Source organism: Mus musculus, chromosome 7 (genome assembly GCF_000001635.26).
Source record: "Mus musculus strain C57BL/6J chromosome 7, GRCm38.p6 C57BL/6J".
Classification (NCBI taxonomy): domain Eukaryota; kingdom Metazoa; phylum Chordata; class Mammalia; order Rodentia; family Muridae; genus Mus; species Mus musculus.
In genome coordinates this window covers 99,623,297-99,636,592 of record NC_000073.6, presented here as the reverse complement: position 1 = coordinate 99,636,592, position 13,296 = coordinate 99,623,297, and the positions used below count along the sequence as shown (strand labels likewise).

General features: G+C 52.3%; 1 protein-coding gene across 1 annotated transcript; it reads left to right on the top strand.

Annotated features, from left to right (window-relative positions):
• Window positions 1-9,489: 9,489 nt before the first annotated feature.
• On the top strand, window positions 9,490-12,526 carry Tpbgl (trophoblast glycoprotein-like). The gene has a single exon (NM_001195529.1). The coding sequence runs from the start codon at window positions 9,945-9,947 to the stop codon at window positions 11,097-11,099; it is 1,155 nt and encodes a 384-aa protein (NP_001182458.1). The 5' UTR covers window positions 9,490-9,944; the 3' UTR covers window positions 11,100-12,526.
• Window positions 12,527-13,296: the final 770 nt, after the last annotated feature.

The window sequence follows — 13,296 nt, the reverse complement described above, 5'->3', positions numbered from 1 at the left end:
TCTCGGCAAGGGTTAAACATTCTTCATTTGGTTTGGTCTTCTGTTGCAATTTAACCATCTTGGAAGATGAGGATTGGTAAAGAGAGGAAGACAAATGATCTATTCCATGTTTATCTCCCCAGCTCCATCTTCCTGCCCTGTGTCTGGGCAATAGCTATGCTCAGGCACTGCTGTGGGCTCCTGGGATTCACTGCATGGCACCCCGTGGGCTGCAGAGACCCCTCTCCATCTGAGCACATCCACCATTTCCCTATCTGCTCCCTCTTTCTGTCCTTTCCTGGTTCAGCGTCTCCCGCCCATGAAACTCAGCAGCTCTTCTCAGTACTCACCACATACCTGACCCTTCCTGGAGTGATCACTGGGGATACTAGGGTGCCACAGGCCACTGTTCTGTCCTCCAAGTGTTCTAATCTCAGCACCCAAAGCAGGTGACAAGCCTGAGCCCCTCTCCTCTGCTGGGCATCTTTCAATCTCCTTGGTCTTAAATCAACCACTTCACCTGAGTGGCCATCTCTAAGTTTAAAAACCCCGGGCACAATCTATGTTTTAGAGGCACTGGGAGATGTAAATTTGATCACATGTAATGTTCTCCGTGCACTGTGGCCGAGCACACACAGTGAATCCATACACAGTGAAGTTAGCCTGCCCTCCTTCTTCCCTTCAGCCAGCTGCCTCCTCTGAAGAAGATTCAGCAGGGTCTGTGGGTGGCTGTGGAGCCCAGAATCCCACATCAGGTGGGCACTGGGGCCAAGGCCTGGGCCAGGCAATGTGAAGAGTGGGGAACAGCTGAGCCCTGCCTGCTAAGTGCTTTCTTTGCAAAGGATCCTCAGCCCTCTGACCTCCTTTTCCTTTCTTGAAGTGGCTAATTAGTGCCCATTGTGGGCTCCTTTTTAGCCTTTCCTTTTCTGAATTTCCAATTGGCCCCTTTTCCTTCCCCTGCCCTCTGAGAAGCAGGGCTGGGATACATTGGTTGAGCCAAGCTAAAGCAGCCCAGGGCCTGGGCTAAGCATGGGGAGAGCTCCTTATCTCCCTGCATCACGGGAACTCTGAGGACTCGAGGAAGAAGGGGTTACCCCACAGGGAGCTCTTTGTCTGCTCTCTACCACCCACCCACCTGTCATCTGGGGCTGTCTGTTCTAAGCCCAGAAATTATATATATATATATATATATATATATATATATATATATATATATATATATATATTATAATTATATATATATATATATATACATATATATATATATATACACACACACACACACACACACACACACACACACACACACACACACACACACACTCACACACACAGGGCAACCAGAATCAATGTTTTGGTCAAAGTTCAAGGTCTTCCTGCCCTTTCACAGCCTTCAGGGTACCATGATCACAGAGAGATCACCAGGGATACCCCAGGGAGGAAAGAGGAACACAATCCAACCTTACCTGGGGGTGACCACTTTCTTTATCACTGTGGGACACAACCCAGGAAGTTCAGGAACCTAGACTCACTGGAGTAAGCAAGCAATAGAGCATGTTGGTGACCGGTGGCCAACACAAGGCAGGGAGGGTAGAAGAGCACCTATCATGAGCTACCCAGTGATGCAGGGAAAGAGGACCTATCATGAGCTACCCAGTGATGCAGGGAGTATAGTGGTGAGTCATGGCGATGAAGATCAGCAGTATCATGAGGTACCGAGACATGCACCCACCCTAACCACTGGGGAGGGACTCCAGCTACTTGCAATGGAACTGGTTCAGCTGAGTGGAGAGAGGAGGGCTGTGAATCCAGGCAAAGCTGCCGATTACAAAGGAGCATGGGTAATAGGTCAGTCTGGCTCACAGAAGCTCTGAGCCTCAGCTGAAAAAGAGCCACCAGGGCCAGTGGAAGCTTCCTAAAGAGGAATGTCACTGGGAAGGCTGGGAGACCTTGTATCGAAGGTTTGGGACAACTGAGGAGGGATCGCCAGTGCTTCAATGATTGGGAGCTCAGGCCTGCACCGTGCTCTGCATTCCTGACTGGAGCTGGGGAAAGACACTGGAGTCGCTCTGAGCCAAGGTGTCCTCAGGCACCACTGCCAGTGAGTGGGGAGACCGCCACATGTTCCCAGCCTGCCTTCTCACCTGGTGCCGGAGCTGCTGCTAATGGCTTCCAGGTGTGTCCTTGGGCCCCTGAGGGGGAGACTTCCTGGAGGACACACCTGCTTCTTTGGTCACCTTTATCCACAGAGCCTGATGCAGTCTCCGGTGCATAGCATGAACTACAGTGTTCATGCAGATGATACCCTGGGGCATCAAAGGTCAGACTTCCTCCTTATTTGGTTGGCTTCTTACCCCAGAGCACTCCACAGCTGTCATTTCTATTTCCAGTGTGTGGGAGGTCACATGAAAGCTGCCCTTTGGAATAAGATGGCTGGGTGGCAGGCCTCCCTAGGGAGCAAGCTTGCCAAGGACATTCTTGTGCAACAAGTGTTGCCTGGCCTGTGGAGTCTGTGACCATGGTCTGCTTCTGCCTGTACCCATAACTCTTTCTGCTCATCTGTCTTTGTAATGATGTCCCTCTATTTCTGAAGTGCCCGTGTGTTTCTCTGAATTTCACAGCAAAGTTTTCCTTGCCCATAACAGCAAATTCCATCTGTGTTTATTATCTAATAAATGTTACTCCAGTGTTGCCCTTCCTGCTTGACCTTTCAAAGGCCCAGAGTCTCCGTTCCTGTGTTATTTGCAGCCTGATTAGGGTTCATCTGACTCACGCTGTTGTTGGGGTGGCCAGTTATTACACATCTCTATCACTGAATATCATTTTGCATTGAGCAGTCCAGGCCAGTGATCTCTCTAAGAAGTCGGGTGGCAGGGACACTAAGATATGGTAGGATCCCACCCATAAGGAGTAGCCTCGTTCTAAACAATCATTAGGAAAATAAATAGTAGAGGATGGTGGTGAGGATGTGGGGAAAGAGGGCTGCCTATTTTCTGCTAACAGGGATGTAAATGGTACACCCACTATGGAAGTGAGTGTGAGGTTCCTCAAAAAACAAGGGAAAGAACTAACATGATCCAATTGTAACAGCCCTGAGGGTCTACCCAGAGGACTCTAAGTCAGAATATCACAGACATATGTGTTCATTCGTGCTCACAGGGAGGCATTCACAGCAGCCAGGTAAAGTATCTAGCCTAGATGTCCATCTACTCATGAACTGATAAGGACCATATAATAAAAATTCACAGTGACATTTATTCAGCTCTAAAGAAGAGTCAATGATGACAGTCACAGAAAACTAGATGTAATTGGAGATCACTGTTAAGTGAAATAAGCCAGATTCAGACAGACAAATATCACATGATCGTTTTTCATATAGGTGTGGGGGTGGGGTGTGCATGTGTGTGCACATGCACTTGTTCAGGTGCCCAAGGAAGCCAAAGGCATTAGCATCCCTGGAACTGGAGTTATAAGAAGCTCTGTGAGCTGTTGGGTGGGGATGCTGGGGACTGAACTCCAGTGTTCTGCTACAGCGGTACTTGTTCCTAAACCTCTGAGCCATCCGTTTCAGCCCCAGAAGTCACATTTAAACACACAAACAAAACTGGACATAGTAGCATCTGCTGGTAACCCCAATGTTGGGGAAGTAGAAACAGGTGGACTCCCAGGGCTGGCTGGCCAGCCAGTTTGGAATCCTTGGTGAGTTCCAGGCCAGCAAGAGACAATGTCTCTAAAAATGAGTGGACAGTGTCTGAGGAATGAAACTTCAAGTTGTTCTCTGGGTTTCACATGCACATGTACACACACACACACAAACACAGAGAGAGACAGTGAGACACAGAGAGACACAGAGAGAGACGGAGAGGGGGGAAGGAGGGAGAAGAGGGAGGGAGAGGGAGATGGAGACAGGCAGTCAAATGCACACAGAGATACAGAGAGAGGAGAGAGAGAGAGAGAGAGAGGTAAGAGAAAGAGAGGTGAGAGAGAGAGAGGAAGAGGGAGAGAGACAGGGAGAGAGAGAATATACCCTTCACATTTGCACGTACACTCACAATAGAGACAGAAAAAAGAGCAATAATCAGGATGAAGGAATTTAGTACCATGGACAGATCAACAGTCTGCGCTGGAGGACAGCTCCTTGAAAGATCCCTTTGAATTACTGCTGGGTAGCGTGTTACAGCTGAGGTCCCGTGAGCATCTGCAGTTGGGTATATTACCTAGGATCTGATTGGTCTCAGGGGATTCAGCTGAGGTGGCTCACTTCTGATCCCAGCTCTGCGTTTTTACACATAGCAAATCCAGGGAAATCAGCGGGCTGGAGGCTAAGCATTTGCTAACTCTCCTGCTTGCACCACAGTTACTGACGTGCCATTATCCCAAAGAAGTAAAGTGGTCAAACCAAAGTCATGTGAGAAGGCACAACATGGGAGCGTAGACCAGAGTGGTAGGATGCATTTGGGGAACTGGGAACGGCCTCCCACAGCCTTGCTGTGGTTAGCTCCCATCATCCCTAACTAACACCACAAAAGTCTGTGCTCTGCTTCCCAGACACTGTACCCTACGGCTCTCCAAGGCTGCGGTTCTAAGAACTCAGCGTTTTGATATCAAGACTCTATGGTTTTGAAAATAGGAAGACAATAGAGCTGAGGAAGCGCGCAAAGGCCGAACAGAGGCTAAGGAAGTCCTGCAAAGGGGGGCCCCACCCAGACCTTTGCCCCATCTCCTGTCTGGATCATGTAAATGGCACCAACAACATGTCTAGAATTAGAAAACCTGGAATGTAGCCCCTGGAGCATGGAAATGTAGTCCTTGGGTCATGACTCGTCTGAGATGACCCCAAGCATAACTTTCAAATAAAAACCATGTATGTGTGGGAAGGGACAGGCACGTGAATGCAGATACTCCAAGAACATCATTTTTATTTGTGATTTTTTTTTCTCAAAGCTGAAAGTTGAATCCAGGTGTGTGCCTGGTGTGTGCCTGGTGTGTGCTAGGCAACACCCACACTCCCAGTCACTCACACAGAGCTCTAAACCAGCCAGTGCTCTCTCACTGACAGCAGTTACCAAGCCCTGCTTTCTGAGTGACACAGATGATCAGCAAAGCCAGAACTGAGCCCACTGGTTTCCGTAACTGGGATCCTGGCCCCCTGTGGCTGAGGAAGAGGGGTTGATGTCAGCTCCTCCAGCTGCACCCATAGCTGCTGAGACCCTGCTTGAGTTCCAATAGAACCAAGGCTCAAATGGACTCCTGCTCTCAGCCTTCACTTTTACCTGGAAAAAAAGAAAAGAAAAGAAAAGAAAAGAAAAGAAAAGAAAAGAAAAGAAAAGAAAAGAGGGTAGAGGAGGGGAAGGAAAAGAAGGGTCTCATCTCTGTACTTCCTCTTTCCCACCCTCTCCTGACTCTGACTCAATGGTGCCCTGCACCAACCACTGCCTGTGCCTGAGGGTCAGTGGTCCTGCCCCCTAGCTCTTCCCAGAAGAGTGATGGAGAAATATGGGGTCTCTACAAGGAAAGGAGGCCTGAAGCAGCACGGAAACCCATGGCATCCTACCGCTGTAGAGGGACTAGTTGCAACCCACTAGCCAAACCACCTTGTAGCACAGGAGAGGAACTGAGAGACAGTGGCCTGCTCAGTCATAGCCCAGCAGTATACCATAACCAAATCCCTACCCTTTGCTAAACATATGGGCTCAAAAGCCAGCCTGAAGTGCCTGTGTAGGCCACCAAATCCCGGACAGAGGGGTAGCAGAATCATCTTTGTCAGTGGAGCACGGGTGGAAGAGGGAGGAGGGAGAAGAGCTCTTCCTCTTCCCCAAGACTCAGCCCACTCATTTATATTAGCCTTCCCCAGAGGCAGGCCACAGAGTGGAGGAGGGTATTAAATATCAGAGAGTTATTTAAAAGCCAATTGCCTGCCCCTCCCAAGCAGAGTATGGATGGCCTCTGCTGACTCAACGGAGAAAATGAATCTCGGGCCTATGGATTTTCCTGTGTCTCCTGGCAGTGGGGGAGGAGGGAGGCTGTGATCACAGAGTGATGGATGGGGGAGGGCCACAGTGAAGTTTCCCATCCAGGGCAGCACAAGGAGAGGACCTGGGCCTCCCCACTGTCATCACACCAGGCTGCTGGGTTGCACCTTCATCTGCCTCAAAGAAAGATAGACAGAGAGTCACCTGAAAAGGACTCCTCCAAACACACACACACACACATACACACACAAATGCACACACGCACACAGAGACAGGGAGACAGAGAGAGAGAGAGAGAGAGAGAGAGAGAGAGAGAGAGAGAGAGAGAGAGAGCAAGAGCATTTATAGTTGCTTTCACTGTATGACTGAGCAAGTTAAGGCCTTAACTGCCATGGAGTCAAGTTCAAGGCCACATATAAAGGTGGCGGCACAGATAGGAATGAGTTATATCTTATTTTCATGCCTAAGTATCTAAAAAGTCTAGGACTAAGAGGCCCTCTATCCATATACACTCTTCTTTCTTTTTTCAGATAGGAAAACTGAGGTCTGAAAACAGAGCCTTGCTCAAGAATTTCAGTGATCTTTAAGCATCTCTGAGGAGCTGGTGCCTGCTGAGTGAGGGGATACTGTTGGGTGACCCCAAAGAAGTTACCAACCTCCCTGTGTGCCAAGGTGCAATGGAGTGTAGAGTAAGCAGGGTCTTTTCAAGAAGAAAAAAGGCCTAAGTGAAAACTCTGAGCACAGGAAGGAGAATCATCTTGCAAGGCTCAGAGAGTGGCCCTGAGATCTAGTAGGATATGAATCTCAAGAACAGAAATCCAAGCTAGGCATAATGGTACTCTCCTTTAATCCTAGAACTTGAGAGGCAGAGACCAGCAGATCTCTGTGGGTTCACGGCCAGCCTGGTCTACATAGTGAGTTCCAGGCCAGCCATAGCTATATAGCAACACCGTGTCTCAAAACAGAAACAAACAAACCAAAACCCTGAAGCATGGTCCAGGCACACAGCAGCCAGTTAGTCTGCCTGGATGTGATGCAGTGCCTGCCTAGCTCTCAGCTCATGGAAAGGGCCAGCTCACCACCCACAGGCTCCCAGTCACACTGCTGAGGGAGGAATCCTGGGGCCCAGAGGACTATTATGGCAAAGAATCTTTGGAAACCTGAGCTCCAAACCTGGCTGGGAGGAAGCACTTAACCATCCAAGTGAGGGGCTCCGGGTACAGTTATAGATGAAGGATCCTCCGCAAGCTGGCCTCAAGCCAGACTTTCAGGGAAGGTTCATTCCCTGGCTCCTTCTCCATGCTGGGCCCTGAGTTGTGTCCTGACAACACAGGCATCAGATTGATCCAGAGTCCCCAGTACTAATGGTTAAAAAGCCCAAGAGAGTTGTAGTACGCTGGTCATTAAACGGAGCTCCAAACAAAGACAGGAAAACACCATTGCAAAGGAGACAAATAGTCAAAGAGCAGATACTTCCATTGACTGAGTCAGGGAGCAAACACAGCCTCAGCATCAAACAGACAGACATTTATTGAAATACCTACTGGACATAATACACTGGCAACTCCCGAAGGGAGAGAGCCCTTCTTCCAGAGAACACAACAATTCCCTCATTCATACAACACAGAGAACACGACTCCCCTTGCCTAATGATGTCCGTTCTTCTTAAGCTTCTCTTCCCCAGCTGAGGTGTTTAACACCAGTCAATGAAAGCTGCCTGCAACTATGTAACCCCTCTCCCTCGGAGAAGGCAGTCAGCAGCAATGAGAAGGCAGCCACCATGAAAACCGGAGAGGGAGTTTTGGCCTTGGCAGTGGTCTACACTTCCGTAGGGACTGGAGGCAGGTCTCCATGCAGTTAAGTGGGGGAAGCAGGCTGTTCTGGTCACTCATGATTTGAGCACTTGTGCTGTATGAGAAAAGGTACCTGTGACCTCCAAAGGCCAAGGACATAGTCCAGAGCAGGAGAGGGCCCCGTCTGTACGCATTCACTTTCACAAGAGTCTGCAAGCTGCCCCTCTAAGGCTGCAGTTGAACCTGTGTTGGCCCAGTGAGTGAACACTCAAGCACTTTGGTATGCTTCTGACTCTATGGACACATACCAGGTTACACTCAAAGCCGCTATGTACACAGGCACGAATGTGCCTGCATGTGTCTATGTGAGACACATTTGTTTGGAACTGCTGTGTGCAAGCCTCCCGTGCACATGCATGCACATCCAAGTAAGAATAAATTTGATAGACCACACATGGGCATGTGTAAGTCTGTTTGTGTAAAGTTTGCCTTTTTGTGTAGAGGCACACGTGTGTAAACTCAGGTGGCCATGTATACAGACATGTCCAGCTCTAAAAGCTACTACTGTCATCTGCTAGCATCTGGAGGTTATCATGGAGACAGGACTAGGTCAATATGAGCTGAGGGAGTCCAGCAAGATCACCAGCCTGGTCCTTAGTGTTGGTATTTGCCTGAGACCCAGGGAATGCAGGATATGCCTCAGAAAGTGGTTTCAATTTGCTGGTCGATCTTCTAAATGCAACTTCAGGGAAGAAACCAACCAGTAGTCTTCAGTTCAGGAGAAAGAGACTGACTGATGCTTATGGGGAGGAGGGGAGCCTCTATCCCAACCAGCTCTGCCAAGTAAGATACTCGAATGGCCTGCAGATCAAATGTCAGCTTCTCCAACCTGAATAATTCATGCCAAGACCAGGAATGCTCCCTCCTCTGGAGTCTGTCTCTTTAAATCAGGTCTTGAGCTTCTCAATTCTGGAGGAAAAAAAAAGTAAATAAGTAAAACCCAGAAAGAAAGAAAAACAAAACAAAACAAAACAAGCCTATTAACAGCTCAGCCCCCACCTCAGCCCTGGATTTTACCACACCCCCACCCTCCACTACAAAATCAGTTCCTGATTTTCCTGCTCCTAGAGCCCTCTCCCCAACCGGCACACCACTCAATATTGACTGGTAGGGCAATTTGGAGGGGAAGGGGCACAGTATCCTGGCAGTACTCAGTGCTGGGGCGGGGTGGGCAAGCAAAGAGCTGAATCACTCCACCCACCGCTCCCTGAGCCTAGGAGGGGCCCAGCCTGAAAGGTGGAACCAATGGGAGTGGTCTTGGCAGAGGCAGAGCAGCCTGAATTAGGGCGCGGGAGATGTGGGGACAGAGGGTGTTTTAGAACATAGAAGAGGGTCGATAAAAGACTGGACACACAGGACCTGCAGAGTTTTAGACACAGCCTAAGGGAACTGGGTTCGCAAAGGAGACATCCAAGGCTAGGGATTTTCCAGGCTCGCTCCCTTAGCACAGCTCCTTTCCTTGACTACAAGAAGAGTAACTTTGTCAGCCCACCCCTCAGCCCTGCCTCCTTTTCTAGGGACAGCTCTAAACTCTCCCACCTTCTCTGGGTGCACAGATCCACCTGCCAGGTCAGCCCTGAGGGCCCCGCCCCACGTGTGCTTCGGAGGGAGGAGGAAAGAAGCTGCCTAAACGAAGGGGGTGGGGAAAGAAGCAAGTCAGAGCTTGGGGAGCCAAACTTCTCAGCAGCTCGTGAACTAGAGAGCAGGGGAGCAAGAGAGCGCAGCGGCCCTAAGCCTGCATCTCCGGAGCCTCCCACCCCGCCTCCCTTGCGAGGAGGTGCGGAGACTCCGCTGGGGGCGGAGGAGGCGGCCAGGAGGCGGGGAGGGGGAGGCAAACCCTGCCCACTCGGCTCGGAGCCCGGAACAGCCGCGGAAGTCGGAGGCCGGAGCGCAGGGCGACGAGGGCAGCGAGGGCGGGGGGCTCCGCTCCCCGCCTGACCCCTGTAGCCCCCAGCCATCAAAGTGAAGGCTCCTCGGACTTTACAAGCTGGAGGACGGACCGGTCGGAACTGTCAGCTGCTCCGGGTCAAGGTCTAGCCCACAGCCACCTTCCCGTGCCACCCCCATCCCATCATCTCCAAACGCTCCCAATTCACTGGTGAGCGCTGCGGGCCGGGGGCTGGATGCGGGGACGGCCGCGATGGCCCCGCGCGCGGGACAGCGGGGGCTCTGGAGCCCGCTGCCAGGGCTGCTGCTCTTGGCGGCGGCGCTGAGCCGGCCCGCCGCGCCCTGTCCCTTCCAGTGTTACTGCTTCGGCAGCCCCCGGTTAATGTTGCGCTGCGCGTCGGGCGCGGAGCTCCGGCAGCCGCCCCGGGACGTGCCACCCGACGCGCGCAACCTCACCATCGTGGGCGCCAACCTGACCGTGCTGCGCGCCGCAGCCTTCGCGGGAGGGGGCGAGGGGGCGACGGACGGCGTGCGCCTACCGCTCCTTACCGCGCTGCGCCTCACACACAACAACATCGAGGTAGTAGAGGACGGTGCCTTCGACGGGTTGCCCAGCCTGGCGGCACTCGACCTAAGCCACAACCCGCTACGCGCCCTGGGCTACCGCGCCTTTCGCGGGCTGCCTGCGCTGCGCTCACTACAGCTCAATCACGCGCTGGCTCGAGGCAGCCCCGGGATGCTGGATGCACTGGACGCCGCTCTGGCCCCCCTGGCCGAGCTTCGCCTGCTGGGCTTGGTAGGCAACGCGCTGAGCCGCCTGCCACTCGCCGCGCTGCGCCTGCCCCGCCTGGAGCAGCTGGATGCGCGTGTCAACGCGCTGGCCGGCCTGGGCCCGGACGAGCTGAGCGCGCTTGAGCGCGATGGCGACCTGCCCCAGCCGCGCCTGCTGCTGGCGGACAACCCACTGAGCTGTGGGTGCACCTCGCGCCCCCTGCTGGCCTGGCTGCACAACGCCACCGAGCGCGTACCCGACGCGCGCCGCCTGCGCTGCGCTTCCCCGCGCGTACTGTTGGACCGGCCTCTGATAGACCTGGACGAGGCGCGACTAGGTTGCTCCGACGGCGATGCACACGAGAGCGGGGAAGGGATAGACGTCGCCGGCCCGGAGTTGGAAGCCTCTTACGTCTTCTTCGGGCTGGTGCTGGCACTCATCGGCCTCATCTTCCTCATGGTGCTCTACCTAAACCGCCGCGGCATCCAACGCTGGATGCACAATTTGCGCGAGGCCTGCAGAGATCAGATGGAGGGCTACCACTACCGCTACGAGCAGGATGCAGACCCACGCCGCGCGCCTGCTCCGGCCGCCCCTGCCGGCTCCCGGGCCACTTCTCCAGGCTCGGGTCTCTGAGCATCACCTCCCTAGTGGGAGGCTGTTCCTATCAGCTGATGACTTTACTTGGGCCATGCAGCCTTTCTCTGCCTGGCCTGGGCCCCGGAGATAACACACTTACGAGTTTGGATCTCTGAGACCTTTGGATCAATCGTAGTATCTCTCCCATACAGAAATTCCAAGGTGTACTCTTTCCCTGGCCTTAGAGTTTCCAGATCAAAAACCCAGAAATCTGTTTTCAGAAACAAATCCTGCCTGCCGGTCCTTACTGGACCATTGAAATTGAAATTCCTTCTCCCTGTCCAGGCTCACCCAAAGATCCTGCTCTTCCATTTTGAAATCTCTAGCACTTTCTCCACCTTTCTATATGCTTTAAGCCAGACACCCTGGCTAGATTGCACTGACCCCTGCTCCAGGGTAGAAGACCTCAGTCCCTTTCTCAGAGTTCTGGGGGGAGGGGGGGTCTACCCTTCTGGTCTCTTTGGAAGGTTTTTATGAAGTTTGAGCTTTTTGTCCCACCTCAGAACTCTGGGCTCTCCATCATGTAACCCAAATCTGAAGGCTTTCAGTGGTCTCCTCTAATCTGATTTGCTTCATACCCTGGTTCTAGCTCAGGCCCTTCCATTCCTTGCTCTTGGCTGGGTTTCAGCTCCGGCCTTGTCTCTTTCATGCCAGGGGCAAGGAAGGCTTGGTGTAGAATCCAAGCCTTAGCCTTTCTGTTGCGGCTCTAATGTCCCAACAGAGTTTGTCCTCCATCTAAAAGTCAGCTCTTCACCCCAGTCACTTTCATGCCCTGGCCCAAGTCTTAGGCTCTCAGTCCCCTTGACATCCATCGCTGGCACTTTTACCATTCATTGACCAGGGGCCAGAGAGGGCTCTTCCCCCATGGTGGGGTGCTACCCACTGCCCTCCTAGGAGATGTTCTCCCATCCTGCAGGACAAGTAAAAGCACCCCCATAGCATATAGGCAGACTTGAGGGAGGAAGGGAGCAGGTGGGGTGAGCAGGGTCTCCAATCCAGGGCCACTGGTCTGTCTGGAAACGTGAGGCTTGGAGCTGCTGCCCATCTGTGCTCTGTGCTTCACCATCCACACGGTCCTCCCCTGGGAACTCCTTGCTACCACCTCTCATGCCTTCTGGAAGGGGATGGAGTCTGACCTCTTGTCTCAGTCTCAGTGGAAAGCTTTCCTGGTCAAGGTCATGGCCTCAGTGCCCTGCCTTCTGCATGATCCCAAAGCACAATGGTGAGTGAGGGGGAACTGCCTCCCTGCCTCTCACCCTAAGTCAGGCAGAATGGCAGGCCTGTGCTGCCTCTGCACAGGAAGGTCTTCCTCCTCTGTATATCGGCTTGAGGCCCGCTGTCCCCATCCTCAACTGAGAAATCTGGACCTCCCTTGGGCTGTTTTCTATAAAGTCTGCAATAATCTCCGATGCTCTCTGCTCTTGTAAGTGGTTCTGTGTTTGTCCTACTGACCTTGGGGCATTGGTGGGCGTGAAAGGTGACAAGAGGTGGCCATTTGGGGCAGTGGCCCTTATGCACTCTCTGGAGATGTGGGAAAAAGAAACAGGCTGTGAGTACACATAGCAAGACTGAGGCTAGACACAGGGGGTGGGGGTGCTCTCCGTCATTCTCCAGCCTGCTTTTTAATGGTCTGAAACGGGCTTATCCACAGCCAGCATGAGATCTTATGCTTGCTTTACACCCTCTATCCTTTATGTGGGGTGGGTCACTGAAAGGGAGAAAGAAAGACTGACGAACCTAGCCTCAGATGAGCCTCTTGGGAAGGAGGACAGCTATAAAGGAGAGGCATTTTATTGGGGTGAAACTGTCTAAGGGGCCATTGGCTGCTGTGGACCTATCTGCTTGCTAGTGCCTCCTGTGCCAGGCTGTGCATTTTTGTTTTGTTTTGTTTGGGTTTTTGTGTTTGTTTGTTTGTTTGTTTTTGCCAGAGTGGGGCAGGGGCAGTGGCCCCCTAATAAAGGTGATTTGGGGAGACAGGCTTTAGGCTGAAGGATGGTGCTCACCTTTGACCTCGGTATTCCTAGTGTTGGTTGCTGAGGGTCTCAGAGCCCTAGAACCATGGGGCAGAATTCCGGCATGTGTTTTAGAAGTTCAGAGTCACATATGTCTAGAATGTGTGGCTTCTAACCACTGAAAGGGCCGTCCTAGTGCCATGGAAAGCCTCTGTTGTCTTCAGTGGGACACAGTGAGCTGT